Below are 24,240 nucleotides of genomic sequence, written 5' to 3'. Positions count from 1 at the left end.
AACGGCGTTCATTTCGAGTCGGACAATAATGCCTACAGAGTCAGAGTGCTGTATAGAGATGAAACAGGTATGGTTTAGTAGTTTAAGTTTGTCATCTGCTTGTATGTATCCATTATTTATTAACAGCCTACAAGTCTGCTGTTTCGGACCAGGTCCGAATGATGATCAAACATGTACTGATGAGTTTAATAAAGTTTATTGTACATCACACAAAAGATGAAGCGTCAGTTTTACTTCAGAAAATCACGGTAAGAGCTGAGTAAACACAGTAGCCTAAGTTATAAGAAGTGCGCAAGTAGCCAGTAGAGTTGAGGGAGCATTCCTGTGGGCGGAGGTTAGTCTAAACACGGTTCTGGTGATGTCACTAATGAAGGAAGTAGAGGGATGTAGTCCAATCGAGCCGTTTTATGTAGTCAACTTCTGTTAAATAAAATATCTCGCTTGGCATTGAACTTTGAGCTTTATAATTTTACAGATATTATTTATACTCTAACAACAACATTACACACTAACTAAAGTTTGAAACATGGGATCATGTAGAACGGGACCTTTAAGTACCTCCTCTTCGTTTATATCGAAATCCTCTGATATATTTTTTTAAACTTCTCGTTTTAGACTTCTAATTCCTGCCCGCCCCTCCGCCAGAACTCGACTCTCTTGTGATTGTGCGTATCTGGGAGCCAGTGATTGTAGTTTATAAAGTTTTAAATATGGATATTTTTCTTTAAAAAAATACATTGCTTCGTTTCAGAAGGCTTTTCTGGAAGGCCTTCCCTGGAGCCGTGTGGATTACTTTTTATGATGGATGGATTTGCTTTTTGGAGCTTAAAAAACTCTATTCGCTGCCATTACAAAGCTGGGAAGAGCCAGGATATATTTTAATATAACTCAGAATGTGTTCGGCTGAAAGAAGAAAGTCATATACACCTAGGATGGCTTGAGGGTGGGTAAATTAAACCTTTAAGGCCCATTCACACCAAAAAGACAAATTATAATGATACTATTAGCATCAACAGTATCCTAAATGCTCACGCTCTTAAAGCAGCTCTATTCTAATCGGCTGTTGTTCATCAGCTGGAAAAATCGACAATACCGTTCCTCTGTTCCGTTGTCGTTATAATTGTGGCGTGAACTCTGCTATACTTTTATATGTAGAAAGATTTTAGAACTTTATCTGTTAACTGTATAGATATCGTCCTGGGTATGAACTGTTCTTCACAGTCTAGAAAGAAATGTTGACATACAAAGGCGCCTGAGCACAATATCTGATGAAGAAAAAAAGAAGAGTTTTCCCACACTGTCTGAAAAACATCTCTGTGGGTTTGAATTAACGATAAGCGTCTAATGAAGCCTTGCAAAGCAAAGAGGTGGTGACGCTCTCCTTTACAATTAGCCGTCTGTGAAACTTCCTGGCAAATTAGTTTCTCCACTGCAGCTCAGACAGTTCCGGTGGCTTCTGCAGAACTTAGATTGGTGTGTGTGTGTGTGTGTGTGTTCAGATCAATCTGCTTGAGACTAGCATGGAATAACAAATTCCCACTTTAAGGATTCAAGGTCAGGGCCAATTACGCTCTGAAAGAATTGTCAAAATCCCAACATTGGATTATAGATTTAAAATGACAAGATTTACACTTCACACATTTAGGAATAATACTCTCAGTAACTGAAGTAGATTTTTCAGATTTTACTCTTTATACTGCATCTTTACAAATGGCATCATTAACTTTATATACATTAAACATTTACAAACAAATACAAAACTATAAATTTATAGCTGGATCTCTAAAATAAAAAAGACAAACAATATATGGCAAGAAAACAATACTTGATTAATTATATACAATATATGATAAACGATTCCTCTTGTCTCAGCACCCACATAAAAACAGGAAACATATTGGCAGAAAATAGCGTCACGGGTATATTTTGATTTTATAAAACACAATGCATTGATTCCAACATTATTTCTGTCAAATAAAACCACTGTTTTTGGTGTATGTGTCAAAATCATACATAGACTTTTGCTGCTTTTGTCAGCTTTGATTGTAAACCGAAGCAGATCTACGCTAAATACATTTATTAGTGAACATTAGATTGCAAATAAATAAAACACATGCAAGTTTTGCTGCAGATTTTCCATTTTTTGGAGGATGACACAAACTGTTTAAGCTTTTTTTCCTTCACAAATCGCAACATACACTTTTCAAAACACACACAGCGTTACATTGCACATTATAATAAATAATATTCTTCCAAAGACGACAAAGAAAAGACGGTAGACAGTTCATTTATTCAGACTATAAATGTATAAATAAGAAGACAAAAATGTATAAATAAACATCTAGAACAATAAGCATCTTCCACATGTCTGCGGAAAATAAATAAGAGTACATGTATGTACAGTATGAACACGACTCTGTGCTTAAATGGAGTCCTGCTGTTGAATGTGATTTATCCAGTCAGTAACAGAGATAGATGGCTATAATCCGCGTAATCTTCATCATCCTCCTCTTCGTCCGTCTCTTCTGAGAGCGCTGCGGAGGAATATAGCAGCTGTTGCATTAGTATAAAACACAACAGCATTCAGGCACAGAGTCTTACTGCATGACTTCTTGCATCTTTCTCCCAAAGCATCTCTAACAATGCTTTGCGATTCACACAAAGTGGTGGGATCACAGCTGAGGGTTGAAGGAGAGCCTGGGATTGAATTTCTCTGTGGAATGGGGCCTTACCTCTGTCTTTTATTAGCGGAGACAATTTCTTGTATTTGTCAAGTCATTGTACAGAATCGAATCAAATCAAGCAAAGAGACATTACGCAATCCCTTCTTATAAACAAAAATATTGCTTTTGTGGAAGATGACGAATACCACACACAGACTCGGGCTGGTTAAAGATGGTTCTACTTTAAGGCATTAACAAACGTTCTAACTTATCACCGAACCATCTAAACATGTTCATACTAAACATAAAATCACATTTTTTCCACATGAGGTTTGTTATGTCCCACATTTGAACCATTATAAGGTTAGAACAAAAGAAGTGACATTGTCTAGAAACGTTTTACGCGAAGAATAAAGGTATGTTCACACCAAGAACGATAACGATAAAGATAACTATATTAGCGTCCACACCGTCGTTGTGTTTATTCTAAGCGCTCGCTTGTCTGTCACTTGCAGGATGGATTCTGATTGGCTGTCAGTGTTTTTATCGTTCAGCTGGATAAAATCGCTCTGAAAGCGATTCCAACGTCCCTTACGCAAATAATTGAAATATACTGAGAAATATACAGAACAATACATTACATTACATTGAATAATACATAAGGAAATGCTGCTTCTCATATATTGAAAAATATGTGACAATATATTTACTCTTTACGTGAGTTACTTTCACTCAATTGAGTTATGTTTCTGCTACACAAAGTATCTGAGTTGGTATTACATAGAGGTTTGGTCAAACACAAATTAGTTGAGTTCAAAATACTCAATTCTCATGCAAATAGTTGCCTCAATTATTTTTTAGTTAAACCAAAGCAATAATTGCTTGAGAAATTTAAGGCAATCAGTTTCCACACACTGTAAAAATATTGCTTTGGTGTAACTCGAAAAAATTGAGGCAACTATTTGCATGAGAATTTAGTATTTTGAACTCAACTAATTTGTGTTTGACCAATTAGACTTTACATGTTTTCAACATGCACATTAATCAACATTATTCAATATATTGTAATATATTAATGGATTTTATTATTCCATATATTTTCCAATTTATTTAAACCGTTTAATATATAGATCATAAATATATGGAAATATATTTACTTTGCGTAAGGGAATATCTTTTGTCTGCGCTGTAATCGGTTCTCTGTGCCTATAAAAATCCTTATCGTTATCTTTATAGTTATCGTCCTTGTTGGTGTGTGAACGGCCCTCAAGTGGCTTTTTTCATTAAAAAATAATGGACATAACAAATCGACAGTGAAAAAAATGGTTGAGTTTCCCTTTATTACATAAAGATGATAGACAAAGATGTTAGCTGGGGTCAGAAATTAAATTCCGCGGACAATATTTGCCTCTTGGAATTGATTTTCTGGGCATATATTTCTAAACCATATAAAACACACACACACACACACACACACACAGCATACCAACCATTTCAAAAACTTCAATTAAAATATATGTCAGAAATATATCTATGTATTAAAATACATGTTAAAAAAAACTTTTTTTTTGCCCCCGTGTTTTACATTACTAGGGCATTTTTGTCACTTTCAGTGGTATTTTTGCCCCAAACACTGGTATATTTCTGAGCGTGCACCATTATGGCAACAGGTTTGCTTTTCTTTGTCCATAACACACATGCCCATCTGTATCACGCGATCATCATCGCGGAGCCGGTCAGCCACAGGCAGAGACAACACAAAACAGAGCACGCTAAGTGAGTTTACGTCCCTATGTAATTTCCACATGACTCGTCACGTTTCTGTCTCTGACGCACAGATAGTGTCACCATTGCGGAGGAGCAGCATGTTCAGAACTGTCTCGCATCCCAAACAGAAATCCTTCCAGACTTGACCTCAAAGATTTCGGCTTAACCTCATTTAAGACATCAATAGATGAGCAAGAGAACATCTGCACCGTCCTGGACACTTCTAATGCATCAGAGCGTCTCATTGCCTCTGAGTTAAAACACAGAATGTCTTTGCGAGAGGAAGCCGAATACATGCTCTCGGACAGTCCTTGTGTTTCTTTTTGGGGGCAATGGGAGGGGTGAGAAAGAGGGGTGTTTATCTGGCAGGGGGTGGGAATGCGGGACAAGGGTGCGGCCAGGCTTAGCATCCTCTACTTACAGTTGCAGGAGCCCGAGTGTTTGACTTCCAGGACGAGGCCCAAAGAGCAGGCGGCCTGCCTCATGGAGCACTCGCTCGGGTAGGTGACGTTGTCGCTGGCGCAGACGCTGTCGCCCGGTCGACTCTCGGGACAGGAGTCCTCCTCGCACACCGCACAGCGCCCCCGTCCCGTACGCTTATCCCACAGACACTTCCGTCCCTCCCGGCATTTGATGTCTTCACAGGACCTGGCGTCTGAAGCATAGCAGACGGACCAAATGAGAAAGTTATCCCAAAAAATATGATTTCACTTTGTGTAAAACCACTTCTTTGGGCCACACTGAATGTTAATTTTAGTCTTGTTTCACTCAGTGTGGTTTGAGGAGGTATTAAATAACGCAGAAAAGCAGCAACAGTCACTGCTACCCATGTGAAACATGAATGTGTTATTGCAACAGAAAACAGAGTAATGAGAACCACATGTTTAAGGAGGATTGTGCAAGCGCAAGATTTGTGTCTTATTCTCACCTATGCATTTCCCCTCGTAGGCTACTCCAATGGAGCGTCCCATGATGCACGTGGCCCTTCGGAGATGGCAGGTGTTGGCATACACGATCCCGTCATTCCCGCACAGGTACTGCTCCGGCGAGGTCACCTCAGGGCAGAGCCGGTTGCAGGTCACGCAGTAGGCGTTGTTGGTCTGGTCCAGTACACATGTTGAGCTTCCAGGACAACGCACGTCATAGCATGACTCTGGCGAAAAATAATATCCTGTCAAAATTGGCAGCTTCTGTAGCTAACAAGCTTTTACACACTGAATTAAAACTAGCTTATGCATAAAAGCATATCTTGTATTTATTCTTTCTCTATACATATATTGGTGGGCATAATATTTTTATTAGAAAGACATGAAGATATGCATGTTTGGTCAGTTACTAGCAAGTTATCATTCTGTTCATTTTAATGCACATTTTAGTTAGAGATTAAGAATTAAGCTTATTCTTAGTTTTGATCGCAAAAAGTCAACGTGAAATGACACTCGCCACCATTTAACTTCTGTAATGTGACGTATTTCTGAGCGAAAAAGGATATTCTGTGAAAAATTTTGTTTGGGACTTAAATTTTCCATATTCATTAGATTGTTATATTCAATAACAATGAATAACACCCATATTTCAAGTGGGTGTAAATTAAAAGAACGTAACTGAAAATCCAGTAACACTTTACAATAAGGTTAAATAGTTAACATTAGTTAATGTATTAACTAACATGAATTAACAATGAACAATACATATGTAACTGTTTTTATTAATCTTTGTTAATGTTAGTTAATAAAAATACAGCTGTTCATTGTTTGTTCATGTTAATTCACAGTGCATTAACTAATGTTAACAAATACAACCTTTGATTTTAATAATGTATTAGTAAATGTTGAAATTAATATTAACTAAGATTAATAAATGCTGAAGAAGTTCATTGTTCATGTTAACTAAGGTAGTTAACTAATGTTAACTAAATGAACCTTATTGTAAAGTGTTACCAAAAATCCTATATTATCCAATAGGTGATGTCACCGGTAAAAAAAAAGTTGTTTCAGAGGCAGAGCAGGTTATTATTTTTGGGATTGAAGATTACAAAGACATTCTTTTTTCTTTGGAAGAATGTACACCTATGATTTGTGCGCAACAAAACTAATCAATCAAGTAAATTTTCTTTTCTTTTTCTCTTGAGTGACCGTACTTTTGCATTTTCCCTGGTACTGCGCAGTCAGGTCAGGGTGTCTCTTGCACTTGGCCCGAAGGAGTACACACTCGTTCTGGTACGTTTTCCCATCTGAGCCACACACGCGCCCTTTAAAGGTGACATTGGAGCAGTCTGGAGCGCACACGCAGCGCGGCTTATTCCGCTTGTTCATTTTGCACCTCTTTCCAGGACCACAGTCCACATTATCACAAGTCTCTGTAGAATCAATAAAGAAGGTTATGAATAACTGACATATCAGTTCTGTATGTATAAATATTTGTGGTTTAAATGTGGTCATGTCATTTCTGACTGACAAAGGGTTGCACTATTTATATGCTATATACAAGTGTTCCTAACATTTCCTGTCTGAAATCGAAATCAAATTTTCCAGATTACTTCCAGTCATCCAAATGATGAAAACACTCTTATGCGGTACCTTTGCAAGGTATGCAGTTTGGTGCGCCGCCATTGAAGATCAGCCACCGGAAGAGTGTGTTATTGGGTACATCCTCCTCGGTCCACGCCGTGCCCAGACGACCACTTCTACAACAGTCTTCCCGGCTCATCCCAGACATGTACAGAACCTGGCATCTCCCGTTCTTGCCCTGCTGAAGCCAGCAGTTGCCAGCTGGAAAGAGTCACTTTATTACCCCCTCATACATGCCGAATACTATTCTGCTCATTCATCGCTCAATATAATAGAATGAAGCTAATTGGAGGCAATTAGTGCCCATAACCACTTCGGACAATCAAAACAGACAATGACCGGTTCTTAATTTTTTACCTTGGGTCACCTCAATATTGAATATCTGGTTGCATCTTTAGTGCCAAGTTGCTTTATGACTATAAAAATCCCATTGATTTTAGCAGGATCCAGGTAAAAGATCAAACAAACATTTGAAAATGATTTAAGGGGTATTTTTAAAGAAACTTGGGTTGAGATTCCAAATGTTCAAAGAGTCCTTCTGCCATCTGAATCCACTCAAACTCCTCAGAAACACTATATTGAGGTTGTGCAAGCGTTTTGTGCCTTGCACGGAAACATGCTCAACCGTTTAGACATAATGCCATTATAAACATAATAAATGGAGAGAGAAAAATACCCCACTTACTGCACAAAGTTTAACATCATCTAAAAATACGAATCACTTAAAGATCAGGAAGGTGCGTGCAAAGATATGGTTCCTTTTCTAATGAGTTTCGACTATAAATTCTAATAGCTAGGTGACTTGAAAACAAGTTCACTTATAATTTTTTTTAGTTTTTACGCATGAGAGGCGCCAGCGCGCAAACGCACCATTCAACCTTCTCAAGTCCAAGTCAATGCATTAATGGTTTTAACACTGCATAATATTCCTCATTCAGACTTTAAAACAGCTCGCAAAGCATAAATGTCACTTTACCTTGTACTTTCTGCTGTTCCATCAAGTGCGCGAACCATATGAGGAGCGCGATCACGCCCTGGCGGAGCCGCGGTAACTGTAGCATCCTCAGAAAAAGTGGAGACAGACGGACTACAGACAGACAGATGTTCTCCCGATGCTTCGCACTCAGTGACTGTCATACACACGGAATCCGTCTCGCTTTTTAAATCTATATGGGGTCTCGAGTTGGATGCCTGTGGTGGGCGGTCTTCATACTTCATAGGGGGTGGGGAGAGCATTGTAATAGTTTGCTCACCGAAATTTATCAGGTGACATTTAAGTCTAGAAACTTTCTCCTCTCAAGAGCAACATTATGATTTGGGGCTATGTTTTTAATAGGGTTCAAAGAGTTGGACAACAGCAGCAAAGTGATTTGGGGCTCTGTTTGGATTTGTGGATAACAGGCTGATTATTACAACAGTTATTTGATAGAAATAGTTTTTCTCTCAACATATGCCAAACTTTGAGTTTGAACTGTATCAAACAGAACCCGGTTCTGGTAAATTACAGAATAAATAGTTTATTTTTAATGTGATTAAAAAAAGATTTAAAAAACTTTGATTGTTATAGGATTGTAAATATTCTCAGAAAATTCAAATGCTCAGTGGCATTGGGAAGTGCCATCTGAGGCTAAATAAAATGTAAGGTAACACTTTATTTTACAGTGTCCTTGTTACACAAGTTACATGTAGTTACAAATCATGCATAATTACATGTAACTAAGTCTAAACCACACCCCCAATCCTAACCCTGACCCTATAGTAAGTACACATGGTTAATTATGATTACACAGTACTTAAATGTATAATTACACTGTAACACAGACACCTTAAAATAAAGTGTAACCAAATGGAATAGAGCTGTGCCCAAAGGAACAGGGCTGACAATTTTATACTTTCTATTGCCATTACTAGCCCTGTGCTCGAGGTCTTGAAAGGTGTCTATAAGAAAGGGAAATTAGGTTTAAATTTATGGATATTCCTGCAAATATTTACTGTACAAAATCATGTCAACTTGGTAACAGGGTTGACTATTTAAAATCGCACCAGCCGACAAACATAATAATATATAAGATGATGAAAGAGAGTTCACAAGGGGATGAGACTGTTATTATGAGATATGTTTTAGTTATGAAATTGTACAGTATTCTACAGATAATGTAAGCTATAGTTAACAGGGCTGATACCTAACTTTGAATTGTATGTATTTTTTTATTAAAAATGTCTATTAAAATACATAATAGAATACATAAAAATGTTTCAAAAGTTACTGGATTTTTGCTGATGTGTTAAAAATGCCTAGAAGTTAAAGTCAGTTTGTATACGTCAATGCTGGACACAAAACTATGGCTTATCTAACAGTAATATACTCTAATATTACTATCAACTGTCACAAAAAAAAAAAGAGTTCACTCTTTATCAGTGAATATAGCTGTTTGTACAGCAAACCAGACAATATGAATAGACAATATGTCCATCAATGCAACAGCATCTCTGTGCCGTGGGATTCATATGAACTATTTGAGACCTCTGCTTTGAATAGATCCAGACAGTTTTCCATCCATTTCAGTTTGGACGATAAGCGTTAATCTTTTAAAGTGGTCTATTACTGTGAATTCATGACGGGTAATAATAGACTCAAGGATACGGTCATTCTAATAATAGTTGAGACAGTTGTTTGGTCCTCCCCAGGGTCAAACCTGTAAATATAGCACAACAAATCCTTCTTCAAAAGGAAGCAATCAGGGTGTTGAGTTACACCCCGTCTACACAACTAGTGACGCGACACGACAAACTCCTGTGACGCTGCTGACGTCGTGAACTTGCAGTGTAGACCAGGTGTTTAGATGAGGCGTTACATCCATGCAAAGAAGTTCTTATCAGATACACTCTTAAAAATAAATGAAGAACCATTAACATCTACGGAATCTTATTAAAATGTTCATAACACTAAAAAGCAAATTCTTTTTTAAAAACTGTTCACTGAAAGGTTCTTTGAGGAACTGAAAATAGTTCTGTTGCATCGCTACAAACAGCTATATATTCACTGATAAAGAGTGAACTAACTTTGAACTGGGCCATTCACCAACCTCAGAGTTCAATGTCCTTACATATAATGTATTTGCACTTTCTTAATGGTTACTATATTTAGAGACTTGTGTAAAACACTACATACATATATAACATTTAGAGTAACTTCAAGTATACAAGAAAAATGTAATAAAAACAACGGATCAAACGCACGTCTCGCCATTATTATACGAAAACACCCTTTTGGAACCTTTATTTTAAAGTGTAGTACTTATTCCTTATTTGCTTCTAGTTACTATTACAATAATGACAAGTGACTTCAATTAGTAGGACATTTTTGGCATTGAATTCAGAATAAGGATTGTGGCTCAGCAATGTTAAGCCGATTTAAACGGCATCTCGAACAAGAACAAATGTAGGGCATGACTAGTATGGGTTTCCCCATACTGCCTTGCTCGCAGCGCGATTTTATTCTCGCTGCTAGGCAGCCTGGACACCATGAACCAGATTTTCCCCTGAAAAAGGGAACCAATCACAGAACGGGGAGGGAGCAGCAAGACGATGACGACACCGAAGCAGTTTGTTTATATCTATGAATCCAACATGGCATCAGACTCGACGTTACCTTCTACCCTCATGTTTATCTTGCACAAACGGTAATATTCGCTAAACGCCATCGTGCACAAATAAATCTTTGACCCATCGTCTTTTTCCTCGTTGAATTTCTGTCACTCTACATACGTCATCTGGTATAATTGAAGCGATTGGTTATGAGCTACGTACAGGCGCATTTGATAGACATTCATAGCGCCCAATAAACGGCTCTGGGCATTCGTAAACCACGCCTCAAATACGAGAAAATGAACACGTGGTTCCCAGACCAAGTCTCAAATGAGACTTGGTCTGACGTTAGCCAGGCTAGGGCATGACTTGATTTTGTCCAGAATTGATTGGATTGTGCTTTGCTATTGGTGGATCTCATGTGAGTGACAGGTTTCCCCGCCCTCCTGCCAGTAAACACCTCATCAGAGAAGAGATGAGCTGCAAGAGGGAGGGGAAGTTATTATGATAAAGATTACAAGGGTACATGGATTTAAAAAAATTATATGCACAAATAAATCATTTATAATAGACTAAATACGGCAAAAAAAAAAATCTATTTTGATTTCATGGTGACTTAGTAGGCCTACTGGTAACATAAAATATATACTAGCTTTAAGAAATAAATGTCGAATCGGCTTGCCAGATATGTCTGAGGTAGCCGCTGCCTTGCTGTCCCTCTGTCGGAAAATTGGGAGAAATGCAAGACTCTGCAAGTGTCTCCTACCACACGTTGTTAATAACTATCACTGTGAAACGGGGACATACGTTGCACAGCTGTGGTCTGTGGTTAGAGATGTCACTGGATTGATCGAATGCCACACAGAATCGTCTTACTGAACAACAACAGCCATCGGCTGTTTAATAATGGCGAGACGTGCGTTTGATCCGTTGTTTTTATTTTGTTTTTCTTGTATACTTGAAGCTTACAAATGTTATATATGTATGTAGTGTTTTACACAAATCTCTAAATTTAGTAACCATTAAGAAAGTGCTTTATACATTATATTTAAGGACATTGAACTCTGAGGTTGGTGAATGGCCCAGTTAGACATGTGAATTTGGAGACATCTGCTGGTGAATGATGGAAATGCGGAGCTAATTTCAGGAACGGGTTAAATAGGATAAAGGATCGGATAAAATGATAAAATCTTATAGAATACATAATAGAGGAGGAAAAGTGCGCATTTATACATTTGAATTTTAAGCCTTTAAATTTATTGAATTCCTGAATAAACAAAGCATGATCTGTCTGTTTCCTGGCCATGAGTCAGCTGACCTGAAGCAGAACCAATGGGGTTCGGGCTATGAGGAAGACGAGCTCGAGCCTCTAGCTGACAGCAGCAGCACGCGCTGCGAGTGTTTGAACTTTACATTTGTGTCCGGCCAATGTACATACATGAATACCGAGGTAAGTCTGCTTTTGAAATATTACATTATTACATTATATTACTTAATATTACATTTTCTGCTCAATAAACTGCAAGCAAAAATAAAAAACGAATCACATTTGCATAAACTTGAATGTTTTGCCAACAGTTACGAAATTGTCCATATTGTCATAACAGCCCATATATCTACACGTTAAGCAGGTGTCGGTTCTGTACTTTGCAAAAAGTGCCGAATTAACAGGACTTAAAGCGGAGAACATCACTGTTCCGTCAAACATAACATCTCTACAACTGTGGCAGGATTTGGAGACCAGACATCCGAGGTGAATTATTATCACAACTATATTAATATTTTTGTAGGATTTTTAAATCAGTGATATTTACACTGCAAGTGATCGACGCATTATAATCAAACAAATGCGGTCAGTCCAACAACCAGAGACTTTGTTTACGCTCCTTTGCAGTGTACAACTTCACATTGTTATATGGTTATTAACAACATTAGTTTACATATGGTAATTATTATTGTTATTTAATATATATTTTTACTAATAATATTAATTATTTGGCGTAATAATTGTTATTATGTGTGTATTATTATTAATAATAAAGTAATACATATTTATAATGTTACTTTCTGGCATATCATGTTAACTAACTTTATCATGTCATTCATATATATATATATATGTGTATGTATGTATGTATGTATGTATGTGTGTGTGTGTGTGTGTGTGTGTGTGTGTTTCATGTAATAATATTGGGTATTTGCAGTGTCAAATATTTCATGCATATGCACAAGTGTCTTTCTTTGCCTTTTGAAGACTTGTTTAAATTGTATTGTACTATACATGCTCTAAATCATATAAATAATGCTTATAATAACAAATGATCTGTTGTAAACTATTATTTTCTGATTGAGCATCTGTTAATTTTTATTTTCTATTCGTTATGTTCTGAATCTGATGAGATTTTATCTTGTTTGTCAGACTGTCTGTGTTACGGGATCAGGTGGTCCTGGCAGTGCGGCAGGAGTACGTGCCTCTGGGTGCGCAGCCCTTGACCCTCAGAGAGGGAGACGAGGTGGCCATCATACCACCCCTTAGTGGAGGGTAACGAACTACCAAGGTGAGCATCAAATCTGATAGCCTACCTGTCTGTCTGTATATATATTAACATGTTTTTTGTTTATATATATATATATAACTTTTTTGTTTTCTATGTTTTTTGAAAGGTATGGCTGCAGATCAGGGTCAAGATCTAATTACACTCACGACGGACAAGCTTTCTGCTGATGGCGTCTCTGAATCTGTGACGTGTCCCTCCTGTGGCGCTATATCTCTGTTTATTGGTCAGTCTTTTGTAGTTGGATCATTGCTTCTGTTTAGAGTTGGCTTTCTTACAGATACATATCATTTTTTTGTTTATGATTAATTTAAACATTTTAGAAACACAAAATCATTACAAAAAAGGCTTTAGAGAGCACCGCTCTGCGCCACCGCTAGCTTAGCTTAGCATAATGAATAGAATCCTTTGTTGCCAGCTAGCATGTCGTGAGTAAAAGTGATAAAAAATAAAAAAGGAAAAAAAAGAATTGCTTCTTGTGGCCTGCGTATTCACAACGAGTACAAATAGCAATGCAGATTAAGACTAGGTGATTTCCTAGGCAGATATTGACTTGGGACTATATTGGGGTGAACCACAGGCGAAGCACTGCTACTTGGGCGCAGAGATATCACGCAACACCTGAAATCCTCCAACTTCCATAGTAGCTGGCTATTTTTCCTACAGTAGACATAGTGAATGGCGATGAACATGGGGGATTTTGTGAGAGACGAGGAGGGTGACTTCTCAGACAGTCAAGATCCAGAACCATAACGTTACTTCTATGAACCAGAGTTTTCAGAAGACGAGCTGCGTGCTTTGGAAATAGAAAGACAGGAGGAGGAGGTTGCGATCGCTCAACAGCCTGAGGACGTGAGCTTCGCTGCTTCACCCCAATATAGTCCTAAGTCAATATCTGCCTAGGAAATCGCCTAGTCTTAATCTGCATTGCTATTTGTATTCGTTGTGAATACGCAGGCCACAAGAAGTAATTCGTTTTTTTAATTTATTTTTGTTTATCACTTTTACTCACGACATGCTAGCTGGCAACAAAGGATTAAATTAATTATGCTAAGCTAAGCTAGGGGTGGCGCTTCCAAACTAAAACAATGCATGCACTGAGACAAAAATGCGTTTGCCCACCTTGTAGGAAAGACGGTGAATAAGCTCCATTTCAAAAAACGGTGGAGTGTTCCTTTAACGCACCAACAACAGCCTATAGAAGGCAGTTAGAATGACCCTAAAATTCAAGATATCAGGGCAAAAATGCCCTGTAAGAGTTTTTATCTCACATTTATATGATATGATATAGTTAAGCAATATCACACGAGTGCTGTTTTTGTCCCGAATTGGACGAGTGCAAATGTGATATTGATTTTATACAACAATTCAATAAATAAGAAGTTAATATTGTCATATTTTAGACACAAAATTGTCTGTTTTAGAAAAATATGAAAATAGCAGAACTGTTGTGCGTCTTCGAGCAACACACAGCAGTGTTTAGTTTCTGAATGAATCCGTGTATTGAGTGAATCAGTCGGGTGAACCAATGATTCAATGGCCCATTCATAAAGAGAGCCATTTACTTAATTTCTAAATGAATCATCCGTTTGAACATATCAAATGAATGACTCAATGACTAACTCATTTAGACATTTTCTGCCACCTACTGGCAGTTTTAGTTTCTTATTTATAGTATTATTTCATTAAAAAAATGATTTCATTTTTTCCATATTTATAAAAAACTCATTAAATTTATAGTTCACTCAAAAATGAAAATTCTGTCAACATTTACTCATGGCCGGCGTTGAAGCCTAAAAGTTGATGTGCCAAACAAAGGAGTTTAGGTCAAGCTGGAGAGTTTTAACATGCAAGAAAGGGCTGACAAATTTGAATAAAAATCCGAATTCGCATCCGAAATTTTCGCACGTTAAAAAATAAATACGACCTCACGTTATGTCAATCACGCTTGCACACTGCCTCCGAAACTTTCGTCCGTCATAAAAAAATTCGGATCAGGTTCGATTTTCTGCGTTTTTCGCATCCATAGCAAACATTTTGAATGGTGTTTTGACAGTTCAGAGTCACCGAATCACGAATACGAAAAAACGCATGCGAAATTTTCGGACTCAGTGTGCAAGGAACATTTAGGCTGCTAAATGTTTTTTCAAATTTTCTGTAATTTCTTGAAAAATATTCGTTATCCAACATGCATGAGATGGTGGGTGAGGGCTCTTCCAGTTCAGTCAAATTAGACATCTTAGACATTGCTTTACAAAATTTGTAAACTGAGTGGACAGTGAAGGACCGGAGCTGGACAGGTCCAAAACATACGAGTTAGTGTGGCTGGTCCCAAGTGATGCCTATCACATTCTGGATCAACGGTTGGATTCATTCGAGCAAGTGTGCATTTAGACCAGTGGGATCTATGAACCGCCTTGCATTGTATTAGAGCATGACGTGCACAGAGAGACGAGGAGTGAAGCCTTTCCAGAACGGCCTCTCATGTTTCTTGGTCTATTTCAACATTAAGGTTAAAACGGTTAGTTGGTCACATGATGCAAAGGTACCATCTATGTCGAGGAGACCCTGATCCCTCCAACAAACATATGCACCGTCCAGAGCAGAAGGGTGAAATGAAGGACTCGAATGTAATCTCCTTTTTCAGGGACTACCAGAGATAATTTTGAGGGGAAGAAAGTAATACGGCTTGAATATGAGGCGTACATTCCAATGGCAGAGTCAGAACTGAGGAAGATCTGCAGTGACATCAGGACAAAGTGGCCCAGCGTCAGGCATATCAGCATACAACATAGACTTGGGTGAGTCTCGCAGTTTGTTTAGATAATGAGAGTTCATTGCTTGATATTTGCACATCTAAAGAATATCCGTGTTCTTTCCCTGCTCTGTCCACAGTGTGGTTCCTATAACAGAAGCAAGCGTTATAATAGGGATCTCATCGCCGCACAGAAGTGAGTCCCTGGAGGCGGTGAAGTACGGCATCGACACACTCAAAGCCACTGTACCAATCTGGAAAAAGGTATGAAGCTGAACATGCCTAGTAGTGCATGACTTCTGTGTAACCCCAGAGAGTGAATAAGGTACAAAAATAAAGGAGGTGATTAATCTTCAGTAAATGATATTTGTCAGCCTCAGGAGGTCAAAAGAAATGTTTATTTCCTTCTTACATTTGATTGGAGGTTTGAAAACCATAATGCGTCACATAAAACCAAATTGTTTGATTCTGTTAATTTCTTGTAACAACAAGCTTAAACACTAAATAGACACAATTGATGCGACTTAAATAAAGTCAAATGTAAATAAAGTAAGCCTGAATAGGTAACAGGGCTGCAGATGTTTCTCAGTAGAGACTAGCTAGTTTTGCACCAAATGCTTTTTGGTAGTTATTAATAAACGTAAGTTTACTGTAAGTTTTGGACAATATTTAATGAATCACTTTTCCTTGCAAACGTAGTAATAAGTTTGATAAATGCAGTCGACACGATTTGTGTAAATAGTGAGTTTTGTCTTCCTGCCATGTTGTAGTTTTAAGTGATACTACAACATGAAATGTTACTTTAAGGAATTTTTAACAGTGCAAAGATTACATTTTAATCATTAGAATTATTTCATTAAACATTTTTGATGCAATAACTTGAATATAAAGTGTGCATCATGACTTGTGGTTCTAATTATTAGATACAGTTGAGAAGGTCAACAACTCAAAAAACAGCCATTTGTCCTGCTAGTTTCCATGCTAGGTTAATAGTATATAATCAAATAGTAAAAAAAAAAAAGGTTATTTGTGCCTCTATTAAGTATAATTAACTTTTTATTAAGTATTATAGTAATAAAGTTATAAGACATGACGTCTACCCTGTTTGTGGAACACTGGCTTTTTGTTTCTTTATAAGAAATTATGGTTAACATAGTGACATATGGCGACATAGTTACATTGTACTTACCCATATAAGTGCTGAGTACTATTAATTAACTTTAGAGATATGTTAATGGTTACTTGTAATGAAGTACATGTAGTAATGTGAAACTGTCACCTTAAAATTAAGTGATACCGAAATAAAGTGTTGCCGAAATTATAGTTATATAATAACTTGTAACTTGTTAATTATTGCCATCAAAGTGTAATAATTTCTCTTGTGCAATTGTTTACAACATGTTTGTAATTATTTTGTTCTTTTCAGGAAATATATGAGTCTGGGCAGCCTTGCTGGAAAGAGAACAAGGAGTGTTTGTGGGCGGATGATGGAAAAGATTCCAAGGAAAGCTGAACTGTTAAATGAGCAAATGGGCTACAGTAAATCTCGTGAAGCATCTAGACTTTTTTATTGAAAAAATACAAAGCTCAAGTTCTCCTTTGACACCTGATGAAAAACACAAATACAGATTTTTATCAAACGAGTATATTCTTCTCTCTTTTTTTGTAAAGAATAGAAAGTTTTACAAAGGTACCAGTGCAAAAACATCATGTAAACATTAAGGAAAATCTTTGTTGCTTATGTTGCCTTTGATTAGACAGGCCTCTTTTCCTGTCACACCATCAGTAGACGTTAAACCCTGAATTAAGACATAATCATACCTACTTATTTATATTAACTGTCATTTCAAAACATTAAATAAAAGTTAACATTATCAGTAATTCCTAGACATTTTGAAGTATTCGAGTGTTTATTAACAAAAGCATTATACACTGCCCGGCCCCCAAAAAAAAAAGAGTCGCTGTTTGATTTTAAATGAACAAAAAAGTGAAGAGTTTATGATTGAATCATAATTGCAATGTTTCTAGCATGTTATATGTTTGGTAACAGTTCTTCTAACCCTAATTGATGGAGTGTGTAGATTTTCATTTCTTTAACAACCATGTAGGAAGACGCATCATGGCCATATTACAGGATGACAATGTCAAGATTGTGAGGATCATGAAGAATCATTTTCACACATGAATTGGCACCTCTGAGTCCAGATCTTAACTTCATTGAGAGTCTTTGGGATGTGCTGGAGGAGACTTTACAGAGTGCTGGACTCTTGCATTGTCAAGACCAAAAATTGATGCACCTCTTGATGGGAAATAACATCACAGCATTTATTTCCATTGAGAGGTGCATTCATTTCTGGTCAAGATCTTGTATTATCTTGCTTATTTAAATCCAAACAGTGACTTTTTTTTCGCCGGGTAGTATATTATGTAAAATGTTATGTTTTTAAAAAGTGTTGCCTGCATTGTTTCTTATTTACTAACTTAATTTGTGCAAGTATTCACTATCTTTTACTCGTTTAGTATCAGTACATTTCCCTGATGTTTTATGCAGAGTAGCACGGCTCATTAGTTTACTTATTTGCTCATGATTCTTGCATAGAACAGACAAAAGTGGCAGCTGTAGAATTTACAGAAAGAGTTTTACAGTGTGTTGCTTTGGCCATAACACATTTACACATTTATTGTATTTATTTTATGTTATTGCTGAAATGGTTTGACTATGATTTTGTAAACGCTTCACTGATATAATAAAGCACATAATGTAAAGGCCCCGATACTCAAGGCGAAGTTCTTTTTCGTTCTTGGCTTAGAAAAAAAAAAAAAACAGCAAACATCAAGAAGCCGCCCACATTTACATGAATATGTAAATATGTGCTGCATGCTTTCCTTTCAACAACAAAATAAACAACAAAAATGACAGCGGTGAGAACACAAGACTTAAAGCATCTGATCATAGTGGATTTTTGCACAAGCTCTGCAATTCAGCACTCCAGTCATGTTATTTATATAGCACTTTATACAATAGATTGCTTTAAAGAAAGCAGCTTTGCAGTATTAAACATGAAAATACTATGTGTCTCTTTTAATTGGAATTACAACTCTCTAATGTATTCATGTTTTTACTCGCGTCTAACCTCCAAGGACTGAACAGAAGAAAAGAAGGATTTCCACGTCAAAGACGGCGGAGCCACAGCTATTACATAATCTCCATGGACCAATGGAGGGTGTCTACCAGTCCGAAACAAACTTTTCCAGAAAGTTCGCTATATCGTAGCCTTATTTGTTTGGTAATTTTCGTACTCAACTATAAAACAAATGATCAAATGTGTTCAAATAAGAACTCAAAGGTCCATGTTTTCTCATATGCCAGCATATGACACCAATAATCAAAAGACACAATAGTCAAAAAGATCTAGTTAAAAACTAACTACTCAGAGAAAGTGGTAAGACTGTGCCAAAAGATACACCCGCTAGCAGAGAAAAAGCATTTGAGAAATGAATGGGATTGGAATACCAGTTGTAAGTTGATGCATTGTAATCAAACCGGCAATTTCCAGTTCATTCAGTTCATTCTTTCTAACCCAGTTCTGGACATTTGTGTCTGGGAAGAAACCTTTGACATCTCCAAATGAGTCTCGGCCGATCTCTCAGAGCGCCTCACTGTTTTCCTTCAGTTCCTGATCTTCCCCTTCATTCTCCTCGTTCTTCATCAGCTTTTGATACTTCCTCTTGAAGAATCCAAGCTGAACATAAACATATCGGTTTTTAAAGGAAGACAATGGCACAAGATGTACGCTGAAAAGACATTGTGAGGAAAAAGCTCAATTAAGCACCTTCCAAAGCACTGCGACGGCAAGAGCCAATAATAACAGACCGCCAATAATGCTCCCTGCAATGACGCCCACTGGAACGTCCCCTTTAGCGCCAGGTTGGCTCACTTTGACTTCAACCTGCAATGAACTCATGTCAGTTGTCTCGACATGGGTAATGACTGTCGACGTTCAAATGATCCTGCTGTATTTTGACCATACCTTCAGCTGTTTCTGCTCGATGAACAGTAGGTCCGGTTGAGATGTCTCTATATCAGCTCTCACAGAGAGCACGACGTACAGGAAATCAGCCTTGAATGGGCAAACAAACACATTGTTAAAGTCCCCCTGTGGTGAAAATCAAGCTTTTAATGTTGTTTATATGTCAATGTGGTGTTTTTATTATGTTTTAAGTCAAACCATGTGCAAATTCATAAGTCAACACCATTGCTGAGTCTTTTCTCCTTAAAGGAGAACTCCGGTCAATTTTAACATTGAGCTCATTTTTTTGTACATTTGAAGTCCACAGTAATCGATTGTCGAGTTTACGCGCCTAGGTTTAGTACCTATGATCACGCGCGTGAACTCGACAATCGACTACTGTGGACTTCGACCGAAAACAGGATGTAAATACAGGTATGTGCGCTGGCTGAATAAACATCATTTTTATTAATATCTTTCACATCTACTGCAGTCAGATTCACCCGCGTTCACTCAGAAGGAATCACTCAAATGATCTGTGCACTTGTAATGACACATCAAGGATGTTAAGAGGCTAAAAGCAGGTTTAAAACTTGCCCCATTGAAGTCAACAGGGTGCACATTTTGTAGGCAACACCGATTTTTGTCGTTGTTCTCTGTACTGACAGCACTCCAAATGTACAAAAAAATGAGCTCAATGTTAAAATTGACCGGAGTTCTCCTTTAAAACTTCAGTGAACCAAAGACAGTCTCAAAAACATGGTTTGAAATCGCTGGTGTTTCTGACGTCACAAACTACCTTGTAACCAATCAGGGGTGCGTTTCCCAAAAGCATCGTTAGCCAACTATGTTTGCAAGTTCCGTCGTTATCAGCATAGTTCAACGAGTCAGTGTTTCCCGAAACCATCGTTCTAACGAACATTCGCAAACAGCATCGCAAAGTTATGTAGTTGAATCGACAGCTCTCGAGCTGTGGTTAGAAGCAGAGTTTCTAGTTTGCATGACATGTGGACTTATTAAATCCGTATCTTGAGCAAAATAAGCTGACATTACAATACCATTTCCTGTGTCTTTTATTTAGAATACATGTAAATGTAATTTACGTCTTTTAGTTTGTCAAGAGATTTAAAGCACCGTTTTTGAAGAGTGCGCATGTGCGAACGTGCTCTACTATGTAAGAACGAGCCTATGATTGTATCTGGAAATAAAGCAAAATAACTGAGAAAAATGAGAAATAGTCCTCAGATGCCATGTCTGTAACTTATAGCAATACATCTTGCGTTAATTCGATCTTAAACAGATTCATTAAAAGAAGTTATTACTCCAACACGTGCGTGACGTCATAAACCAACGTGGTTGAACGACCACTTTGCGACAATACGGTTTCGGGAAACAGTCGTGACTAGCTAGTTGATCGTACTATGGTAGTTAAGCAGCGAGTTACGGCGTTGGGGTGCGTTTCCCGAACAACGACGTAACTCGCTGCTTAACTACCATAGTACGATGCATTGTTGAAGAAATCAACTAGCTAGTCACGACTGTTTCCCGAAACCGTATTGTCGCAAAGTGGTCGTTCAACCACGTTGGTTTATGACGTCTCGCACGTGGTGGACTAATAATTATTTTAATTAATCTGTTTGAGATCGAACTAACGCTAGATTTTGTCATATAAGTTACAGACATGGCATCTGAAGACCATTTCTACTTTTTCTCAGTTATTTTGCTTTATTACCAGACCCAATATTTGGCTCGTTCTTACATAGTAGAGCACGTTCGCACATGCGCAGTCTTCAAAAACGGTGCTTTAACTCTCTTGACAAACTTAAAGATGTAAATTACATTTGTGTGTAGCCTATTCTAAATAAATAACACGGGTTGTACTGAATGTCAGCTTGCTTATTTTGCTAAAGATAAGGATTTATTCAGTCTACATCTCATGTAAACTAGAAACTATGCTTCTAACCACAGCTCGAGAGCTGTCGTTCCAACCACACAAGTTTGCGATGCTGTTTGCGAACGTTCGTTGGAACGATGGTTTCGGGAAACACCAAATCGTTGAACTATGCTGATAACGACGGAACTTGCGACCATAGTTGGCTAACGATGCTTTCGGAAACGCACCCCTGATAACAACGGAACTTGCGAACATAGTTGGCTAACGATGCTTTTGGGAAACGCACCCCAGATCAATGTGTGATCGTCAATGAGTGGATCTCTGAGCTGGTGTGAGTGAGTGGAGGCGGGGCTCATTTGCATATTCATAGAACAGCGCATACTAAATGAGGCAAGTGTGTAGAGTTACATTCAAAGTATTTTAAGGCATGAAGAATTTTATTTCAAGGAAAAAGCATTTAAATATGTCATTTTGGTGATCAAAGATGAGTTTTAAGGGATAAAATGATTGACTACAGGGGGACTTTAACCCCAACACTTGAGAAAAGTAATGAGATGAGTTCACTTACCGTTGCAAAGGTGCCTTTCCATATGTTTGTAGTTACATTCAGGTAATAATCATTCTTCTCCTCCAGGTCCTTCAGGACGCATCGCATAAACTGACATGTGGTAGTTTTGCAGTTCTGGTGAACAGATGATCAATACGGTTATGGCTTTGCGGATGGAAATTTCAAGACATCCTGTTATTTGTAATCATGAGACAGAATTAGTCATCTTGACTTGTAAATCAACATCTAGATCTAATTAAAAACATTATTACACAAATAATTATTACTGGGTTTCATTCTTCATTCATTATTACTTCCTTTGTGTGTCGCAATCAATAACAGCAGTGAATGCTTTTTTTCTTTCTCGGATTTCAGGAAAATATTAGATCAAGCACTGACCAGTTCCTCTGTTCCTCTAAAACTCTCCTCAGTGAATCGGGCTGGATAAGGTTTCTGACTGATCTTAAACGGGTCGATCAGATTGCTGTCGGTACAATGGAATTTTTCAGCCTGTTGCAGGAAATATCATCATCAAATCATTTCCATATGCTCAGACACTGCTTTCAGTCATATATGGATGATTAAATACATTGGGTGTAAAAGAAACTGTTATTGCTCCTCACAGGTGAAGTTTTAATGCTGGTAATGTACAGGAGGGGATTTCCAGCTTTAGTGCTGCTTGGCAGCGACACATTGAGGTAAACCAGGCTGACTGGGACAGTTCCTGTAGAAACCTGTTAGAAATAAATAAATACACTCACATTAGCAGGCTGAATCACTACCATGAACTTCCTTTTCAGAGCAAACCAACAGATGGTGGTAGTGAACAGCCTGAAGGATTTATCCATTTCACTACAGCATGAACTCACCTTTAAATTAAAGTTAAAAGCTGGGCCGATGTCCTTGTAAGCCGTTACTGTGGTTGCAAAATTTTCCTCTTTTTCCAGTAAATAAACATCTAAGTTTGATTCTCTGAAAAGATTAGAAAATAATAAAGAAACATTTAAACATTAAGAAATAAATGTTATGATGGGGTTAAAATGTTTTATTTAACTGGATATCAAGCAGAAATAGTGGAACCACTCACCATTATTTTAAAAGAGGTTTTAAAACAGAACAGAATTATAATGTTTATATCAATAAGTTACTCAGGATTTTTCGCAAGAAGGGTTCCCACACTTTATAACCAATTAACTTTCATGATTTTTTTCCCATAACTTTTCAAAAGATATTTTAATGTTTTTTTTTTAAAAGTATCTTGTACTCACCATTAACTTGATCGAAAATATAGTAAAAACAGCAATATTAAAATACAGTAACTGTTTTCTATTGTAATATATTTTAAAATGTAATTTATTCCTGTGATCAAAGATGAATTTTCAGCAATTTTCAGTCTTCAGTGTCACATGATCCTTCAGAAATCACTCTAATAAGAAACATTTAATAATTTTGTATAAACTGTGATACTTTTTTTTGTGTGATAAATATATAAAGTAAAAAATAACAGCATTTATTTGAAATAGAAATCATTTGTAACACGTAGATGTTTTAACTGCATGTCACTTTCGATCAGTTTAAAACAACTTTGCAGAATAAACGTTTTTAGTTTTTTTTAAATACCCAAAGATTGAACGGTACCGTATGATTACTAGAGGATTTAAAAAAAAATCACTTTATCGAGATCACAGTCACAAAGAGCACGTTTTATCAGAAGACATTATTTAAAACAGAGGTAGAAAATTTGACACTGACTTTTTTAATTTCTGAAACTTTTCAATGACCTTTTAATATTGTATTAATTTCCATGACTTTTCCAAGAGTGGAAATCACACATTTGAAATGCTCCAATATCATTTAAAGGGGTTATACAATTGTACATGCACTTTTACAA

General features: G+C 37.2%; 3 protein-coding genes across 5 annotated transcripts in view; 1 reads left to right on the top strand and 2 right to left on the bottom strand.

Annotated features, from left to right (window-relative positions):
• Positions 1 to 1,671: 1,671 nt before the first annotated feature.
• fstb (follistatin b) lies at positions 1,672 to 8,218 on the bottom strand (the record flags this gene model as incomplete). The annotated part of the gene is given in 7 exon segments (XM_084400520.1): positions 1,672 to 2,534; positions 4,852 to 5,085; positions 5,359 to 5,583; positions 6,571 to 6,789; positions 7,010 to 7,201; positions 7,977 to 8,065; positions 8,067 to 8,218. Coding segments are annotated over 7 exon segments (1,194 nt in total). The 3' UTR covers positions 1,672 to 2,451.
• A 3,637-nt stretch (positions 8,219 to 11,855) lies between these two features.
• On the top strand, positions 11,856 to 18,672 carry LOC311284706 (molybdopterin synthase catalytic subunit). 3 transcript variants are annotated; one of them, XR_014626264.1, is made up of 5 exons: positions 11,856 to 12,038; positions 12,220 to 12,341; positions 13,008 to 13,146; positions 13,253 to 13,369; positions 15,791 to 15,812. XR_014626264.1 is itself a non-coding variant. In XM_084399902.1 (5 exons), the coding sequence occupies exons 2-5, from the start codon at positions 13,255 to 13,257 to the stop codon at positions 17,409 to 17,411; spliced, it is 480 nt and encodes a 159-aa protein (XP_084256028.1). In that variant the 5' UTR covers positions 13,008 to 13,146; positions 13,253 to 13,254; the 3' UTR covers positions 17,412 to 18,672. The 3 variants fall into 3 exon arrangements, 1 of the variants encoding a protein (XP_084256028.1); XR_014626265.1 differs by having other exon boundaries at positions 12,217 to 12,341; XM_084399902.1 differs by lacking the exons at positions 11,856 to 12,038; positions 12,220 to 12,341 and adding exons at positions 16,039 to 16,162; positions 17,325 to 18,672 and having other exon boundaries at positions 15,791 to 15,944.
• The window catches only part of itga2.2 (integrin, alpha 2 (CD49B, alpha 2 subunit of VLA-2 receptor), tandem duplicate 2), a 27,352-nt gene continuing 20,558 nt past the window's right edge, over positions 17,447 to 24,240 (bottom strand). Inside the window, exons 23-29 of the mRNA XM_084399900.1 lie at positions 23,219 to 23,321; positions 22,973 to 23,083; positions 22,749 to 22,859; positions 22,371 to 22,484; positions 19,930 to 20,019; positions 19,732 to 19,848; positions 17,447 to 19,641 (exon numbers count right to left, since the gene is read on the bottom strand). Coding sequence (XP_084256026.1) covers positions 19,546 to 19,641; positions 19,732 to 19,848; positions 19,930 to 20,019; positions 22,371 to 22,484; positions 22,749 to 22,859; positions 22,973 to 23,083; positions 23,219 to 23,321 — 742 coding nt within the window. The 3' untranslated portion in view covers positions 17,447 to 19,545. The remainder of the gene's footprint in view (positions 19,642 to 19,731; positions 19,849 to 19,929; positions 20,020 to 22,370; positions 22,485 to 22,748; positions 22,860 to 22,972; positions 23,084 to 23,218; positions 23,322 to 24,240) is intronic.

This window comes from Rutilus rutilus (genome assembly GCF_951802725.1).
Source record: "Rutilus rutilus genome assembly, chromosome: 25".
Classification (NCBI taxonomy): Eukaryota; Metazoa; Chordata; class Actinopteri; order Cypriniformes; family Leuciscidae; genus Rutilus; species Rutilus rutilus.
The sequence above is the reverse complement of the archived record's forward strand: the minus strand, read 5'-3'. Positions and strand labels throughout refer to the sequence as shown.

What these genes read in the sequence shown, in the direction of transcription:
- LOC311284706 (XM_084399902.1), top strand. Translation starts at nt 13,255, where the DNA reads ATGGCTGCAGATCAGGGTCAAGATCTAATTACACTCACGACGGACAAG. An exon ending in CGCTATATCTCTGTTTATTG is followed by an intron (nt 13,370 to 15,790) that starts GTCAGTCTTTTG and finishes CTCCTTTTTCAG; the next exon opens with GGACTACCAGAGATAATTTT. An exon ending in AGCATACAACATAGACTTGG is followed by an intron (nt 15,945 to 16,038) that starts GTGAGTCTCGCA and finishes CTCTGTCCACAG; the next exon opens with TGTGGTTCCTATAACAGAAG.